General features: G+C 45.3%; 1 protein-coding gene across 2 annotated transcripts in view; it reads right to left on the bottom strand.

Annotated features, from left to right (window-relative positions):
• OXSR1 (oxidative stress responsive kinase 1) overlaps window positions 1-9,248 on the bottom strand; it is an 84,833-nt gene extending 75,585 nt beyond the window's left edge. For both annotated transcript variants that reach the window (XM_062493552.1, XM_062493563.1), the window contains exon 1: window positions 9,151-9,248. In XM_062493552.1, coding sequence (XP_062349536.1) covers window positions 9,151-9,220 — 70 coding nt within the window. In that variant the 5' untranslated portion in view covers window positions 9,221-9,248. The remainder of the gene's footprint in view (window positions 1-9,150) is intronic.
• Between the last annotated feature and the right edge of the window lie 10,527 nt (window positions 9,249-19,775).

Here is a 19,775-nt window from a genome sequence, read left to right as displayed (position 1 = left end):
TTGTCCTTTCTTTTCAGCAAATATCTTGATCTAGTAAATATTTTCTGCATCCATTAGTCTGTTCAGCACACGAGATTAGCCCACTAGTTAAAAATTATATTCTTTAACCAAGAGTAACAAGAACCATCCTGAGCCTTAGGATATGGACAAATAACTGAGCTGAGGTTGCCAATTCATCAGGCCTCTCAGCTGTTCAAATAAGATTTGCATTGGTGAGTCGTTCAACAGGAAAACTGTTCACGCTCAGTATGCTTTTTCCAGTAAAGTACAGTTTGCTGCAAGTCAATACAGAGGTATTTATTAGCTGTTAATACCAAGCTATTTATTAGACAGCAATTGACATCCTCAATGACTATTTTTACTTTAGTGAAAGGGTGGAACTTATGGCTTCACCTTTCAGCTTGTTTGCTACTCCTGGGTGGGACCTTATTGCACTCTACAACTCCCTGAAAGGAGGCTGTAGCAAGGTGAGAGTCAGTCTCTTCTCCCAGGTAAGAAGTGACAGGATGAGAGGAAATGGCCTCAAGTTGCACCAAGGGAGGTTTCTATCAGATATCAGGAAAAGCACTTTCACTTGAGAAAGGGCAGCAGTCAGCCCTTGGAACAGGCTGTCCAGGAAAGTGGTGGAATCACCACACCTGGAAGCATTCAAAAAACACTGGATGTGGCACTTTGGGACAGGGTTTAGTGGTGAATACGGTGGTGCAGGGTAATTGACCAGACTTGATGATCTTAAAGGTCTTTTCCAATCTTAATGACCCCATGACTACAATTTTATGACTACCTCACATGGTGAGAGACAGAAAGGTTAAAAAAGTGGCCTAGGAAGTAAAGACATAACACATCAAGCTCCCAAAGAACTCCATTTCCATTAGCAGATCTTGAGGAATCACCAACTGGAGACATTTGTATCAACACTTGGAAGGTTTGGAGACAGCACCAACACCAAGATTCATCTCTCCCTGAACCTTCACAGGGAACTGCACTCGCAGACACAGTCTGAACATAAAGCAAGTAGTGTAAGAAAACCACCAAGCCTCAGCCATGTGCTATGAAAGACGTGGCATTCTTACTTTCCACTGCCGTGGGGAATCCATTACCCAGCAATGACAGGGTCACAAGGAGATTTGAGCGTTTCACAGAACGTCTGTCGGTAATTCCCCCATGTGCCATTTCCAGCACAAGCATTCATTAATTCAGTATAGGGATTATACAATTTGGCATCAGCCAGAGCAGGGGACTGAGCTCCATGACCCTGGGAGTCCTCACTAGCTCTGTGTCTAAACAAAATAAATGAGAGGAGCTTTTTGGTTTTGTTCTGAAAATTGACACCATGAAATCCATTTCCACGGATTCTGCAGGAAAGCTGTTTACTCCACAACAAAAAGCATTGTCTTCAATTGATGACTTTTCAAGACATCAAGATAACCTAGTATTTGTTGCCTACCTGGAAGCTGGAGACAGCCTGAAATTCCCAACTGCAGTTTCAGCTGCCCCACTTAACAGGTATCAGCTCAGAACACAGCTGAACTGATAATTTTGTTAAGAAAAATATTCTCTAAGTGCTCTCATCCCATCAACGTGCTCTCTCACTTTTCAAATACCATCATTTTCCAATGCCCTCTGTACTGTTTTCAAGGCTTCCTTTACAGAAGAGCTGGAATGAGCCCCAGAACCTAAGGAAATGCTCTTAAAATCCCCTAAGACTGAAAATGAACAAGAGCCTAACTCAGAGATACTCAAAATTGAAAACGCACAACCTATCCAACAGTAACTATGGTGCTTTCATCCAGTGTTTAGTAAACCATCAGTTTTACAAAACACATGTTGAACTGCCCCAAGATGCAATAACCTCACACCCTGCCACAAGTACCTCAACACAATTCCACATTCACAAATAGTTTTTTAGACATTCTCCTATCCAACAACACCCTCCCTACAGATGAGCTGCAAAATTTGTCAATTAAGGCAAAAGCCAACTTCAATTCTTCCACACAACAAGCCAGCAGAGGATACCACCAGACAAGCCACGTGCTCAGTCAGATCTCACCAGAAGTGAGGTGGGTACTCAAGGTCAAATTTTCACTCTGCAGTTTTAACTTAATTCAACTCTGTGGATGGATGAAATGGGAACAGCATCCTCCCACACAGCTTTATTATTAGCAAGGTGCTAGCAATAAGAAATAAAGTTTGTCCTTAAATTACCATTCATGACTATAAAACAGTAAAACTCTGGCAAAACCCAAGGAGAATTTACTACAGGAAGAGATGATCACTGAAGTATTTCAATCCACACTATTCCTTAACAGCTTCTTATACCTTTTCTTTCCAGAATGAATTTACATAGGCTCATTTCCTGCCCAAAGGAAATATCCATTGGAGAGAATGCTACAAAATCAGTCTAGCATGGAACAGTGAAATGAAAGAAAACGAGAAGTTTCAATCCCCCACCCCAAACTCTCACGACAAGGCAGCTGAAGCAGAAAAAACGAAATCTGGCAAAAAATTAAAACCCCATTCAGAAAAGCTTTTCTGTATTCCCTCACAAATGCATTTTAATTCGACTGAGTTATCAGACTTTGAAGGTGTCATTTCACAAGCATGCAGTACAAGCTGTATAAAACTGCAAGGGATGGGAGGTAAAAAGATTTGCCTAATATGGTAATTTGGTGAGAAAGTCAATCAGTGCTCAGAATTTACTCTGTACTTCATTCACAGATGGAATCTGTGAAGCCTTAAAGAATGGAAGACCATCATCCCCTGCAGACTTACCAGTGTGTAGAACCAAGGAGGTCTCAGAAATCCTGGCAAAGCACATTAGACTCTAGTTTGATGCAGGCTGATACATAACCAAGTATTTTTTCCAGGATGGACTAACTCTTACTTACAAGAAAATCCATGTTAAGCAAAAATTCTGTGTGCAGTGGTACAGGAAACAACAACCTTTAAGAACCTCAAGGAGTGGTGAAAGAAAGGAATTAAGAAAAAAAACCTTTGTGGTAGCTGTTGAGCAGCTGTGAAAAAAGTACTGAATTTTTCGTTTGTGCACTTGTACCACCAAAAATCCCAACTTGCTTGTACAGTGTGACATGACCACCAAATATGGGGAAAACCAAGGAATATGCAGGCTGTGATGATTAACATGAAAACCCCACTCGTGAGCAATGTTAAGGCAAACAACATGCTCAGACAAGTTAAGGGACCAAGCTTAGGGCTGACAGAACCCCACACTAAGGTCAGTCCATTTATGTTCATGCACACGAGGGACATGAGAAATTGTCACTCAGTACCATGGACCCATGGCACCTGCATCCCTGCTGCCATTCAGCTGTAGGTACAACACCATTTGCTAAAGTGATCTTGTCTTACTCAAGCCAGACAAGTTGGATTTTGCTCTTAGTCTGGCTTCCTCCATTACTATATGCATTATTTTGCCTACCAGAGGTACCCCCTTCTCACACACCAAGACCTATGACCTTCTGATTAAGAGCCTGGACTGCCTGTCAGCCAGGGACCTAACTGTCTCCAAGACTTTCCCATACAGCTGCCAGGAAGAGAGATGGAGTTTCATGTGTTTTTTAGAAATGTCAAGGGCTGAACTCCCTTAGGTGAAGTCACAGGAAACTGCAGCAACTTTGAGAGCCAAGTCCTTCATATCTGCATCTCAGTTGTTTGATTCTAAAGGGAATGCAGGATAATAGGCTGAACTTGTCTGGAAAGCCCCAGCATCCCAATATTTCAAAGATTTTGCAATGCCAAATTCCACTGCTCCAACAGCTATTCTTCTACACCCACAAAGCCCTAAAGTCTGTCTCTCCCTATTAAGAAAGCTTAGTATCACCAAGTTTACAAGCACTCCATTAGCATGTCCACAGCTAAATTTATTGCTGCAGAGATTTATGATGGATATTCTCCATTTTTGGGGAAATCTTCCAAGAAAATCTGACCAAGACAGTTTGTTGCAACACACTAATACAATTAGCAATAAGTGTTATTGCCATCATTTTAGAGAGCTCAATCTTTTATTAAAAGATTACATCTCTAGACTCTGGCTTAGTGGGCAAGCTGCTAACACTCAGAAAGAAAAGAAATGCTGCCAAGTTTAAATAGACAAATGTTCTGGGGAAGAGCTGATTCTCCTCAAGATTTCATCAGCTGTGAAAGCAAGAAGCCTCCAAGGCATGCGTTTGTCAGGCAACATGTACACTCCTCAGGTGTGCTCAGGAGCACAGCACAGCCACATTCCCCAGCACCAGCCAAGATATTTGCATTAAACTGAAATTATTTAAATGGATTCTTGAGAAATTTAAGTGTTAAACATTAATCGGTCCAGGTACCTAACAGTACTGGAAGCAACTGCTACATAGAAGCCAACCCCAGGAAAGTGTGAACTCTTCCACATGAAACATCCTGCATGTTATTTTTTTCAATACCCCAGAACAGCTGAAAGCAGTGGGATCTATCTGTGCTCTCCCCTTCAACCAGCAGGAAAGGCTAACAACCACATTCTTCCTAGCCAGCCTCCTTCATCACTGCTTGGCTTTGCAAACCCTCATTTTGCTGCCTTGTGCATTTTCTCCTCCTTTCTACCAGGGCACACACAACAGAGGCACTAAAATAAAGGCACATGCACAACCAAACACCTTTTGCTTTCACTTCCCCAGAGGTGAAAAGTGACTTATTTCAGCTCTAATTCTAGCAGGGCAGTGGTATCAAAGGTCTTAAAGAAATGAGATGCGTGAAGTATCCACAGGAAAGGTAGCCTGGATGCAGGAGCAGCTTGGCTATTCTGTTGCACTCGGGTGACACAGGATATATTTGTCTACATCCAAGCAGCAGCAAAACTGGTACTGAGCATCTCCCTCTTCAATGCCCAAGCAGAACAAGTACAATGAATGACCACTCATTTGTTTAACTTACCCACATTTACCCCAAGTTAATTTAATGCAAGTCTTAACATAATATAAAGCAACTAAGGCTTTTCCACCAACTTCATGTGGAAAAAATGAGCACAAAAAGTCTTCAAATGAATTAACCATCCTGAATACTGGGAATACAGAGTAGGAATCAATTTTGCTCAGCAAAGCTGGGGGGAAGGAGTGGGACTCCACGAGAAAATGCTAAAACAAAACATATGGCACCAAGATTCAATCTTAAACACTCCATTTAGAGCTCAGGCAGTTATATTTCATACAGTGTAAAAACGTTTTTCTTGAATGGGTTTTAAAAATCAGGTGTGTGAAACTGGCTGCAGCCAGCACACAGGCACTGCCACTAGCAATGAACACCGTGCCCCGAAAAGAACCCCAACCCCTGAAGTTATCATTGGACAAGAGCCTCCCCTTCTAGCCTGGATTTCACATCTGAAGACCCCAATCTCTCCTGGTCAGCACCTCCAGGCTGGTCTTTTTCAATGGCCTTGATTTCTCAGCACATGAGACTGCTATACAAGAACCAGACAGATGACCACAGATACCTTGATAAAATCTGTGAGAGCAGATAGCTTAATTCTACAAAGATCCTCTCTACAAAAAAAAAAAAAAATAAAATAAAAAAAAAAAAAAAAAAAAAAAAAAAAAAAGTTGTCCCACACAGGGCTGGGATGAGCACAGATAGAAATCTAAATATTCAGCCCCAAAAGATCAACATGCTCACAGGCAAAGCCCAACTCCAAAGCTACTTGAACCACAGTCATTAAAAAAACTAATCATTCCTTAAATGGTGACTTCAATTTTCAATTTAGGCTTGATTTCTGATGGGATAAGAAACTCCCACCACATCTGTTCATGCAGCATGCACTGTCCTCATGGCTGCAAAGGAAACTGTCAGGGGAGAGCGGGCACAGGAACAGAGCCTGGGAGCACTCCCACCACTAATTTATCTCCTGTTTCTGGCACGGGCTCTTTGCAGCAAAGGGGATGCTCCTAAATCAAATAGCCACCGTCAGCACGGCTCTCATCTTTCCAAAAAAGTAGCAAAAGGAGAATGACCCAGTTCCAACCAACTTCACTCTCGCTACCAGCATTTCCAAGAGGAATTGTGAGATCCAGGGGAACCTGCATGTGTGAGTATCTGATCAGCACAAGCAGCAGGAGGTCGAATTTTTTGCAGGCTTCAAAAAGAAGACTGCAGTAATTTATATGCAATCCACGCTCAGAAGACCAACCACCTTCACAACCACAGCACAGACTATATTCTGCTTTTTAGATAAAAATTGCAGCATCTCCAAAGGCCCTATTCACCTGCAGAACTCTTGCTACTCTGGGGGTATATTACATTGAAATGTTTTTTAAATTGCTTCCTCTAGCCCACCTGCATTTTAACCTTTCTAAAAAAGAAATCAGGTTCTCATCTGACCAAAGTTCCTTGATTCAGTGTACCAGAAGTTATTAAGCCTAAGGAGGCTACTCAGCAGTTATTAACACTAACCAAGCATAATCGACACAGATATTAATCCACACCTTTTTAATGGCATTAGTCATCCCCAGTGCTGAATAATCCTTTTTTATTTATATGTAGTATTAGCCAGAATCGGGGGGCAGTTTTACAGTAGAGGTGCTCTTGGCAGGTAGGAAACTTGCTTTTTCTATTCCTGCACTTGAGTTGTATGGAACCATCCACATATGGCTATTTTCAGGCAAAAAGAACTGGACAACAAATGGATTTCCGCTACTCTATGTGAAAAAAAAAAGAGCTGAGCTGGTAATCTCAAAATTTACTCTAAATATTAAGAGTAATTTCTTTTAATCAGGAAACAAGTTAAATCCTTTAAAAGCACTGGTATAAGGTTCATCTCTTTCCACACCAGAACATCTTTGTTCTGTGCTGAAGAACCTTTACAGCTCTTCAGTTATAAAGAGAGCTAAAAAAAAACCAACCCAACCAAAAAACCCTTGAGGTTTACAGGAGACATGAAGCAGGAGGCAAGGCAGTCCAGCTCAGTTAACACAGTGACATTTTGTCCCACAAATCATATACGTGCTAGGAAACTTGCGTCACATCTCCATCCAGACCGCTGGCAGACACAGCAGTGTTTGAAACGAGTAAAGGGGGGGCAGGGGACAGGAAAGTTAAAAAGAGAAACCATATGTTTGCAATATACACATCTCAGTGTACACTCCATCACATGCCAAAATGCCAACACACCCTTTCAGTGAGCAGGGGACATCCAGAAACTCAGTTTGCAGAGGGACAAGGAAAAGATACAGAAGAAATTCAACACTTTTTCCACATTTCTCCCCAGGTTCTGTCAGTTAACATGAGACAACACATCTCTGTGCTCCTCCCAGTACTGAGGCTGTGGGATGTACGTCTCCAGCAGCAAGTTCACCCAAGAGCAGAAGTGCATTTACATTCCCTTTTGTTCCCATCCCACCCCGCTCCCCAGCTACAAAGAGGCATTTGCTCCTATCCTCAATTACTCGGGTCCAAATCCTTGCTTTGTGCCACCACAAAGCACCCCTTTGCAGGCTCTCAAAAGAAAAGGAAGTATTTCCTACACAGGGAAATTCAGTTCTCTTTCCCCAGGAAACGGGTGGCACATTCTCCCCCTTCCTCCCCACACCTGTAGCTCCTGCTCCTCAGGGAGGCTGAGCATCCCCCTCCCCAGGGCACATTTTCCAGAGGAGATTCAAAAGGTTGGTCTGTAGGATTACATCTTCCCTGTCTTTACAGGTCTCTGTCTTTAGGTCTCCTTCCTAAAGGACTGTTACTCCCTCTGAGCAGAGGGAGAGGACAAAGCCTGATCCCACAGAGCAACAGGGACTTCCAGAAGGATTTCCCCCACTCCACAGCTTTAGTTCCTTCCTACTTTTAAACAATGCTAAGAATTTAATCTCTTAAAACAGCATTTTCAAGAACTCTCCCACCCTCAACAGAAAACAAGCCTCCCCACGAGGCAGAGATGGAAAGCCTGGGCATGACAGTGCTACGTCATCCAGAAACTTCAAAAAAAAGGACTCCACAAAGATTACTCAAAGAATTAACCTCCTTCCTAAAACCCTTTGGCTGGGAGCCTGCCCTGCCACTCTCCGGCTTTCATTCCGAGCCTCCGGAGTGTGAGACTGACCTTAGAGTCACCTGTGGCACCACCTCTGATGTGTCACACACCTGCCCTAGAGCAATATATCCCTCAAACACACCCCAACAAAATGGTCGAGAAAGCCAATAAATCAGAACAGCAGGAGGCCTTTGGTAAATGGGTAGTTTAACGCCAAGAGAGAGTGAAGAAGGAAAAAAAAAAATCATTTAATGGAGAGAGCAAGGGCTGGGGCCTCGAGCTGAGGACAATGAATGAAAACGCACGGCAGCAGCAAAACCCCGGGGTAAAAGGATCGCTCGGCGGCTCTGCCAAACCCTCCGTGCAGGGACCAAAGCAGTGCGAGCTCGGAAACTGCTGAGAGGTGCGATCGCCCCAAAACGAACGGGGGTGCCCTAGAAGGGGAGAGCCCGCACAAGCTGAGGAGTTCACTCCCGATGACCACCCCATCCCAGACCACAGCGTGGCGGGAAGAAAAGCCCCCCCAAGGCGGATCCCGTCCCACTCACCCCGACACCAAGAGACACAGACCCTGCCCAGGGGAGCGGGCAGAGGCCAGGGAGGAGCCCCCAGCCAGGGGGGCGTCCCCGCCACCACCACAGCCCTCTCCTGGCACGGGGCAGACCCACATCCCCTTCCGTGAGCCCCACACACAGATGAGGAGGCCCAGCAGCCCGAGCAGAGGGGTCCCCCAGACCCTCACGCGCCTCAGTCCCCCGCAAGGCGAGGGGAGAGACCCTCTCCCATCTTTTCTACATACGTGGCTGGAGGGGGGGTGGTCACACAGCCCCAGACCGTGACAGGGTGTGTGCAACAGGACCCCTCCCAGCTGAGCGGCACCGCAGACCCTCACACCCCTCAGAGTGGGGGGACACATCCCCCAAAGCTGAGGGGTACCCCAGACCTTCACACAGCTCCGTGTGGGTAAACGGACCCTCTCTCACTCTCACACGGCTGAGGGAGGAGGAAGCCACACAGTCCCACTCCTTTGCGGGGTGTGTGACAGGATCCCCCATAGCTGAGGGGGGCCGAACCCCCCCCTTCCCTCAGCGGAGTGACACCCCCACATCCGAGGGGCACCCTGCACCCCCTAAACCCCGATGACCGCTCACCGATGACCTCCTGCAGCTCGTAGTCATCCTTGTTGATGGACCAGGGTAGCGCGCTGGGCTCCTCGGCCATGGCCGCACCGCGCCCGCCGCCCGCCGCGCCGCGAGGGGGAGCGTCCCCGAGGGGCGAGGGAGCGGAGAGGAGGCGCTGCGGTGTCCCGGCTATCCCCGAACCCCGGCCGAGCCCGAGCCCCCTCCTCCTCCGCCTCCTCCTCTCCCGCCGCTACCGCCGGCCCAACTCCGGCCGCCGCCACCTCCTGCACCTGCCCATGCCCGAAGCGCCCAACGTCACCCGCGTGCGCCCCGCCCGCCACGACGGGGAGCCGCCCGCCGCCATTTTGAGCGCGGCACGGCGACTCCCCGCCCACCGCCAGAAGGTGACTACACCACGGTTTGCTCGGTTGCCACCACCAGCCTCCAGGGACGGGCCGGTAAGGGAGGATTCCAAAGCGAAGGACGGAGGATAAGCCCCTGAGGAAAGGGTGGGGATGCCACACACAAGATGGCGGCTGCAACCATCGTCCCCGCCCTCAGGCCCAGGGCGGGAGCGGGTGCCGGTTTAAGAGCGGTGAGGGCAGACCCCGCTGCCGGACCCGCTGCTCCTATTGGTGGAGCGGCTGTCAATCATGTGCCGGCGTTTCCCGGGTCCCTGTGCCCGCGGGCCGGGACCCGATCCTGCCGTGAGGGGATCCGGAGCCTGCGGGCGGGAGCGGGGCCCGGCCCGGGCGCTCCAGGGATGCACATTCCGTTTTTGAAAATAGTGTGAGGGATCAGGAGGCCTGGTATTCTCGCAGCCCCTGAGGATGGGCAATTCTGCGCTCCACGCTGCAGTTCCAGCGTTCGTGGATATGTCCAACACCCTCACGGACATGTCTTGCACGCTCTTCCTATGCTTTAGGACTCTGCTTTAACCCGGAGCTTTTTTATTTGGATGCACTCAGGAGTACATCTGGTGGTCATTAAGGAAAGCAAGTTGAAATTTAAAAGAGTGAGGAATACAAGGCTGAGTGGCGCCATGCACTCAGGGAGGCTGATGTCTCTCTTTAATGTATATATGTTTCAATTGTTTGTACTTTGAGGATTATTTTTTTCCCCTACATGAAAAGAGATTAAACAGCATCTCATGATTACAATGCTGGACTGTAACCATCAGGATAACCCACTTGGAATCTCAGTATTAGGTTTCATCCTTCTTTGCTGGTCACTGTTCTTGTGGCTCGATGTCAGGCCTTTCTGTGGGTCAAAGAACATCAGTTACATGTATTTTTAGTTTATTGGGACAAATTCCTGAGATGCCTCTGGTGAACCAGGCTTTGTGGAGGGCCATTGCCAAAGGCATGGTCCGACCACAGTGTTTTCACTGGTGCTCTAGTGCTGGACACTAGCTCCTTCCTATTACTCATTTTTGTGTGTGTGTGTGTTCTACAAAAAGCCCCACAGCCCCATTTCACTCACTGCTGTGCAGGCACTCCACAACTCTGTCATAAGGCAGAACCTCCAACTGAAAAGCTGTTTGTTTTCCTGCTTGTCTATATTAAACATTCCCCTGCCGAGCCATTTTTAATATTTGCTAAATATGCCTTAATTACTGCTCGGAACCATCTCTGTGATCTTTTAACCATGTTATAAAAGGAGTTTATATAGCAATTAAAAACAGGTTTTACCCCAGAGAAGGCACCCGGGTAGCTAGTCTTGTATTTCTGATAGCTAACAGCATGTTAAAAATGGATCTGAGCCAGGCACCAACAACAAAAAGAGACTTATACACTTAATTTTACCACATGCTTTTAAATTCAGAACCATCTTTTGGGTTCTCTTATTCTGGGCTGAAAAATCTTCTCCCTGAAGGCAATGTCAGAACTCTTACTGCTTTAGACCACTGGGGTAGAAATTAGGTCCACAATGTGCCTTGTTCTTTAAGAACAACCACAGGCTTTGATCAAAGTTAAAATTTAAAATGTTCACTGGCAAGACCACAAGTGGCCACCTGAGCATAGACAGATGAGTGTTACATTTTAGTTTTCCAGCTCTGCCATAAAAAATGCTTTTCCATATTTTTAAACCCAGACCTCTCATTCACTCATAGATTCCAGGTCTCATAAATTTTGCATTTTTTTTTTTTAATGAACTCAGCATTTTGAGTCTCTCAAAAGACAGGGGTTGCTGTGGCACTCATTCAGTTAGTGGGTTGTTCTAACCTGAGTCTGCTGAGGGATGAAAACATGGAGCTGGATTCCACAAAGCTTTTATTCCTTAGCCAGCTTCAGCCCTCCAAGCAGCACCTTTACTTTCATCACTTCTGCTCATCCTCTTTTTCCTGATTTGCTGTATTTTGCCTGTCTGGTGTAGGTTGTGAGCTCCTCAGGGCAGAGGCAATTGCCTCTATTTATAAAAGAGCTGCAAAGTGGTGCTGCTGAATCAAATGCTTTTTTGTAATAACAAGAAATTCTAGTGGAAATGTGAAGTGGAAAAGCAGCTTCCTGGTGTATCCACCTCCACTCTGGACCAGGCTTTAGGGGAGACTGAGAAGTTAGGAAAAACGTCAGATGTCTTTCAGGTGGTATGGCTGCAGCCTGACAAAAAAAGTTCCCTGAGGAAAAAAAAAAATATTCCAGAGCTGGGTTTCCTGCATTTTTTTACTGCCAGTAAAACACCACATTTCAGGGCAGGCAGGACCCTCCTCCTCCATTGATTCTGCAGCAGAATGGAGGCTTTCTCCTGGCTCCTGCATTTCACTGATATCCTGGGGCTGGTGTCCCACTGCCAAAGCCTTGGCACACCAGGCACACAACGCAAGCTCTCACACAAAATGCTCCCCTTCTCGTAAGGCACATGGTTTCCTGCCTTTCTGGCCAATTACTTATTGTTTCAGTGAAACTTACTGGCACTGTCCAGCTCTTAGCTTGGTTTTTCCATCCGTGTAATATTGTAAAAATGATGTTTAATGCCCGGGTTGGTTTTTGATGCTCAGCACACAGACATTGCTACCTTTAATACCTGGAAAGGGTCCTTGAGGGGTTTTGTCAGCAAGTCGGGGAGGTGATTCTGCCCCATTTACTCCAGTCTGGTGAGACCCCACCTGCAGAGCTGCATCCAGCTCTAGGGTCCCAGCACAGGAAGGATGTGGAGCTGTTGGAGCAAATCCAGAGGAGGCCACAAAGATACTGGAGCACCTCTGCTGTAAGAAAAATGGGAACAAACTTTGTAGCAGGGCCTGTTGCCATAGGACAAGGGGGGATGACTTTAAACTGAAGGACTGTCAGTTTAGATAAGGTATCAGAAAGAAGATTTTTATCATAAGGGTGGTGAGGCACTGGCACAGATTGCCCAGAGAAGTGGTAATGCCCCATTCGTGTAAATATTCAAGGTCAGGTTGGATGGGGCTCTGAGCAACCTGTTCTAGTGGAAGATATCCCTGCTCATTGCAGGGAGGTTGAGCTGGATGGCCTTTAAAGGTCCCTTCCAACCCAAACTATTTTATGATTTTATGATCATCATCACAACTGTGAACATAAACTAACTTTATTTATGCTGGGGTCACAGAAAACTAATTTAAACTCCAGTTTGTGTACTGAGGCCCTGCAGATTTCATCTTTCTTGTCATGTAGCCTCTCAGATGTGTAACTTTCTTCTTGTTAGAGTTACCAAAGTTGCTCTTTCAGCACAGCCACGCAGAGACATTTGCTATCACAGGTTAGCAGTGTTTGGGGCCGTGGCATGTGATGCCACATGTTGATGGCATGAGGTTTATACCGTGCTGATGGTGTAAAGCTCTTTAAGGCACCATAAACCCCTGTGTGTAAGTGCAGTGGCTCCCAGGGCTCCTGCAAACAATGGCAGTTAATGTGCCTGTGGAGCTGCCTGGTACTGGCCTGGGCTGAGGGAAGCCCAACAATGCCTGTTTTATTGCCTTTGGAGCTGGGCAAGCCCATGTCCTCGAGCAGAATGCCTGACCTTGTTCCACTGCAGAATTTGCCTGCTGTTCTCTCTTCATGGAAACACTTCCAGGTTTATTGAAAGGACCTTACTCTATCAAACTGCAGCTGATTACTTAACTAAGTACAAGGCAGTTTCCTCTCCAGCAAACAAAGGCAGGCACTGCACTTGATCTCCAGGGGTTTCTCCTGGCAGCTTTGCTTTGGAGGAATAAGGTGAGGACCCTGCAGTGGAAGAAGGAGCAGTGATTTCAAACCCTCCAACTGGAGCAAACTTTTAATAATAGCTGTTTTCAAACCACCAGCTAAATTCCAGTCTAAACCACACCAGCAGGTTTTCCTAAGTGATCCGTGTGTTACCCTGTATCTCCTCCCCGCCACTGAGCCATTTATTCAGCTCTGAGGTCACTTTGAAGTCAAGCAGCTGAAGGCCCGGTTTTAACAGGTGAATTCTGGTTCTCACAGGGTGTTTACTGAAACCAGCTTTCGCTCTGCAAACACACTTCTCATCCCAGCACCCTGCCCTTCCACAGAAACTCTGTGCTGCTCTCTAATTTCATTCACTGAAAATAACCTCCAGATTTTAAGCTCCAGGAAACAAACAGTTTATGACCAAGTCAAGTTTTTGTTTTTTTTTTCTTCGTACCCTTTTCTTCTAAGTTTATGATTTTTTTAGTATATAATTGAAAGCCATTTAACCCTCTCTGTAACAAATTAAAGCTTTGCTGCCTTCCTTCCAATCTAATATAAAATCAATGCCAGGCTTGAGAAATAATTGTAACAAGATCTTGATTACCACATACCTGAACCACCATTTAATTATAAGCCCTTGCCCTGAAATGCTTTCTTTATTCCTCTTTGTCTTTACAGAAGCCAATGAAAGACACTTCACATGCCTGTACCTCTTTTCACCCTGGGAACATCACAGCTTCTGAGCACAGAAAGGTTTTCCCACCAGCCTCTTCTGTGAAGGGTAAATCTCCATCATAAAGCATTTTCTAAGCAGCTGACCAGGACAGGGGTGAGAATGTGTTTCAGAGCTTTTTCCCTGGTTCTTGAAATTGCAAAATAAGCCTGGTGAAAGCAGCCAGACCTTGATGGACAAGTGGCTATGCCTGGCCTGACTCTTCTGCAGCTGATGAAAGGTGGCCAAGGACTGTTAGGTCTATGATGTAAAGCTTTGTGTGTGTATTTAAGACCATTCTGACATTTTGTTATTCAACAAAACTCTTCTAGAATATTCTCAGTCTGGACATAACCCCTGACAAGCCCTCAGAAGTAGATTGAAGTACCCAGGGACATGTGGGACTTGTCTGCTGCAACAGCAAGTGGCTATGGCAGGACTGAGCACAGAAAGCAGCTTTTGGAGGTGACACTGCTGCTCCCAGGTGATACATGGATGTTCTTTCAGCTGAGAGTGCTTGGACCCAATTTACAGCTGGCAAACTTTGAAGAAATCAAATAAAACTTTTGTAATGTTACAGTGAAATAAGAGGAGTTCTCTTAAAAGGCAATGAGAAAAGAAACCCTAGGAATAGAAAGATAGGATTTAATAAGATTTCATTCTCTTCTTGCCATCTTGGAATAAAATTTGTGAGAGAATACTGTTCTTATCCTCATAAATGGCCAGTATCTTCTTGAACCCAGCAAAGCAGAGGGCAGGCAAGGTTTATGGTTCACATTAGCAGATTCTAGTGACATGAGTTTACAATAATGGTCTAATAGTTCAGTTTAACAGTGACTCATGGCTTATTACTGTGGTGATAGGAATGTAAAGAGACCTCATTTGAAAAAAAATATATATTTGGATAGTTCACATCCTTTCCTCCCTACTCATGAATTCCTGTGCCATTGACTGCTAGCTGCTAAAAATAGGATACTTTTTGTGTATCTAAAGGAAAACCTAGAACCAGAGAGACAGTGGGAGGGGACCAAGGTCCTTCCACACTGAGCCTTCAGGAAATATTTTTAATGAAAGCCCTCTGAGCATGCAGGAATGCTTTTTAAAAATGGGAACAATCTAAGAAGGTATCTTGGAAAGAAAAAGGAGAAGAAATAAAGAATCACAGCTGTTCCCAGCTCTGGTATTTTGCACCATAGGGGTGGGAGGTACAGACCAAGCTGCAGCTTTGTCTTGGAGAAGCTGTTCCACTTCAGCAGGAGGAAGCTCCAGGGAACAGCCCAAGAACAGCCCTGTGGGCTGATGAGGAGCCTCAAGAGGAGACTCACTAGGAGTCATTTGAAGATGTACAAGTCCCCTAAGACATGAGTAAGGTATCTGCAAAAGAAATGCATTATCACCATCACCCCTTCGAAAAAGAAAAAAACCTACATGGCACCTCAGAAACAAACCTGTGAAAGTGTGAAATCATGAGTCAGGGAAAACTGTCAAAGAGAATCAGAAATTGATTTAATAGACACAAATTGACTGCTGTATGATTTGTGCAGATTGCTGCTTGCTGAGAGGGAGAGATCCACAGCTCTGAAGAGCTGAGCACAGGCACCACCTGGCAAAAGGTGTGGAAAGCAAAAATTTTGTCGTTGGTAATTGTACGAGTACTGAATGCTTCCTCTTCAGTAAGGAACAATTAAAATCGATGGCAGGATGCAAGGTAACAAAAGGAAATGACTGATCAATATGCATGTCTTGGAGCTGAAGACAAGACTGTCTGCCAAGAGCAGCATGCTGATGAGGCGAGATACTGAGAGGGAACCTGAAAAGCTTCCACTCCCAATGCTCAAAAACAACACAGCTAAGAAGATGCCAGGTGCAGTGCTAGGAGAGGTGAAGGCACCAAGGAGTCTAGAGAATAGCTGTTAGGAAAAGCAGGGAATGTTAATTTTAAGACTAAATAGATTTGAAGTAAAAAATGTAATGATTCTCTTACTTGCCTTTTTAAAGATCTCAAAAGCTCTTTACTGATATTGAAAAATTATGGTCTTTACACACTTGTGCAAGGTTTTATTGATACTGAGACAGTGATAGTTTAAGGCCAATGTCCAATTTATTCCTCAGCTCAAAACGCTTGAAATCTCATTTCGCTGCATATTTCACTGGGGGGCTCTCCATCAAGTGCTACCAAAAATCAAATACTAAATCTTCTATGATTCAGTAGTTTTAAATCTATCACCCAGATTTCTGAATACTTTTGAAAATGTTGCTGTAAAGCTGACTGCAGGGTCTGCCATGGCTCCAGTGGGACAGGGAAGGGCACGGAGCACTCCAGGTTTGCGTTCCCATTTTTCCCCCTCCTGAGTGGTATTTGTTTCTGAGGAAACAGCCTCAGAAATGGCACATGAGCAGTTAAACACCTCAGGTCTTGCAGCTCATACATCTCATTCTGCTGACACAGACAGAAGGCGGATACAACTGAAGATCAGAGCTAGAAAAATGCTGCAAAAGCTTCGTGAAAATTACTTCATGGTAACCCCACATTTGCCTGAACATCTTCCCTGTGAGCTCCTGACTAGCATCCTAGAAAGTGGATAAAGAACTATTTTATCACCTCGTGACTTTGATTTCATTAAGAAACCACAGAAGATTGGTAGCACTGAGCCTCCATGATCTCGCTGGGATTGGAGCAAGGGTTCTCCTCGTGGTCCTGCATCATGTCACCCACTGCCTCCTCTGCAGAGCCCTCCTGTAGTGCATCTTCCCTGGAGGCTGGCACCCAGCCAGACACACTGGGTGCTCTTTCCCTGTGGGAATGCACGGAAGGACTGAGAGCTGTGCAAAATCTATCTGGTCTGGGGAGGGTTTGGATGCTTGAGTGTTGAGGAAATGCTGGAATGTTCTTCCCAGCACCTCTGTGCTCCCAGCCATCTGCCACCTGCCTCCTCACTGGGGGTTCTCCGTGTTTGCTGGGAAGGGGAGGCTTGGAGGCACAGGATGGAACAGCTGTGCTGTCCTTGGGCTCAGCTGGACACACTGCATGTTGTCCTGCTCTCCAAGGCAGTGAGAAAGTGTGTGGAAACAGGAGGAAAATATTCCAAGCAACCTTTCGTAGAGAGCCACAGTTAAGTGTTTCATGGACAATACAGATACATTCATTCTGTCCTTCCAGTCCAGCCCCACCAAAATCCACCCAAAGCAAGAGTAGGAACTAGGGAAATGGGAATCAAAATCCCTCCCCTGGCTGCAAGGCAGGAGAAGCTCCATATGCAGCTGATACTGAATGCTCTGAACTGCAGCATTGCATCCTCTGCCTTTGTGGAACCCATCTATCCAGCTGAGATAGAAGGATCAGGCTGTCTGGTGGGCAAGGACAGCCCCAACCTCTGCCATGGCATGAGCAGCTTTATCAGTGGGAGCAGGATGAGGAAAAGGCACTGCTAAGCTGCAGAGCAGAAAATGCATTGTTTGTAAATCAGACTTTGGAACTGCTTAAGACTTAAACACAGCATCAATTAATTAAACTTTCACAGCACAGCCCCAGAGAGAATACAACACTATTCAGTCCCCTGACTGCAGATTTTGTTGCAAAATAAACAAGTTTTCCAGGGCTGGCCTTGATAGTGCTGATCAAGAGGTTGGGTTGGGTTCAAAATCATCTCAAAGTCCTAGTGGGGATACAAAAATGGTTGTTACACCTAGAGAAAATTACCTTTAGCAAAATATTTGTACCCAATACATGTTGCAAAGCCCCAAATGGCGTGACAGAGGTGCTCTTTAATAAACTCTATGAGCATGTTTCCCAGCAGTGTGAACCTTGTGGGGGTTGTTTTTTTATTGCCTTATTAAAATCTGTTTTCAGGATGCTCAAGTAACATTTTCCAGTTATTTTTTTATGCATAATTACTCTTACTTCCTTATGCTAATTTTATTCCTGTAAATGTGCCCTCTGGACCAAGCAGTCCATCATGGTAACACAACTTTTGTCATGTTGATAAAAATGAAGGATGGAATTTGATCCATCGAGGTCAATACTTGTCCTCTCACCCTCTCCTGCTGAAGCTGAGAGCATTCTGCAGTAGTTTTACCAGGTAAACGCTGTCCTCCAGTAAATGAGGACATTCTTGCACCCAAGTAAAACAGAGGACTGGGAATATTTCTTCAGAAAAAGGGGAATGACAGCTGGAAAAGAGCCCCTGTTGCTGGACCCCTCAACCCGACCTGAATCAGAGCTCAGGCTCAAATATGGGCAAGCATCATTAACCACTCCAAACCACAGAAACAGGGGAGTGTGTAAAGCTGCACTGGGAATGATGGGATGCCAGCACTTCCAGGGAATGGGACCCTCCTGGCAGGCTGCTCTTGCCAGCAGTTTCCATCGAGGATAATCTATCCAGGGACGGTTTCCATACTGCTGTCCATATGTTCATAGTAGCCATAGCAGACCCATGACTTCATGTGCTCCCTAGGGAACGTGGCCCTGCAAGTGGCTTAGGGATGGCCCTCCCATGGAGAAGAGCAGCTCTGCCTTGACCTCCAGGAATTCCTTCCCACCAACACTTCCGTGATTTAGTGATCCTTCATCTTTTCCTGTGGCAGGGCCTTGGCCTGACAGCTGCTGGGTTTCTGAGTTATGACCCTGGCTTGGACTGAGTGCAAGCCAAAGGAAATAAAGCTGGCAGAATCACCCGGATTGCTGTGCTGTCAGAATCCCTGTGGGAGCCTCCAGAAAGGGTGGGGGACAGCAGCAACATCCCAGCACAGCTCTGGCTCCGTCCCCTCCAGCCTGATAGGCACCAGAGCTGAAGAAACCCAGGATGGCAACACAGATCACAAAACCATAAACAAGACCTGGAGAAGAACTACATGTTTAAAGTACAATTCCTTGATGAAACTTCCTCCTGGCATGATACAACTCTATTTCTCTCTTCCCAGGCACAGCTAACCACCCCCTCTGAGGAAATTTATCCAAAATGTGAAAAGAAAATAAAGAACTATCCCATTTCATTCCTCACTTAAACTTCATTTTGAGACACAGTTTTGTTCTTTGATGCCCACAAAGCAGACTCAGCCTGCTGGGTTTTCATTCTTTATTTTAAAATGTTTTCACAAGTAGCAAAAGTTTGGATTTTTGAGGAGAAAAACAGAAACATCGTCTATTTTCAGAATGCCTATAAAGACAGATGCTTTACCCCTTTGTATCAGGACACAAAATTATTAAAAACACATATGTCTGTATATAAAAATAGATGATTTGGCACTAACAGATTCAACTAAGACAATTTCAGAGAGGGACAGACAAAATAGAAAAAAAAAAACCTGTGAAATCACAACTTTATAAATCCCTTTTTTAAAGGTGTTCGAAAATTTTGACCTTCCACTGAGCATGAAAGAGGGGAGAGAGAACACCAAATGCCACTGAAATGGGCAAATGGCTCACAGCAACTACATTTTGTATAATTCACAATGTCACACTTCAAGTTATTGTGACAAGGCAGATATGAAAGTGTAAGTGCATAAACTCTGGGGTTTACATAGAAGAGAGTACATATTTAAAGCATATTTTATGTTTTAGGGCTGTTACCTCACTTTACCCTAAAATAATTATTTTAGCCTATTAGATATATAGTAACTTGAAAAAAAGCAACAGCCCCATAACAGTAAGACCTTCCCAGCATGCAAGCCAAGCAGAGAGAAGAGCCAGGGTACCACAAGCAGGGTGGTAATGAGATCCCAGTATCTTTCACCACTTACTGGAATATGGCACTTTTCTGTTGGAACCGAAAACATTTAGAAATTCA

This window comes from Cinclus cinclus, chromosome 1 (assembly GCF_963662255.1).
Source record: "Cinclus cinclus chromosome 1, bCinCin1.1, whole genome shotgun sequence".
Lineage (NCBI taxonomy): Eukaryota > Metazoa > Chordata > Aves > Passeriformes > Cinclidae > Cinclus > Cinclus cinclus.
This window is presented reverse-complemented; position numbering and strand designations above follow the sequence as displayed.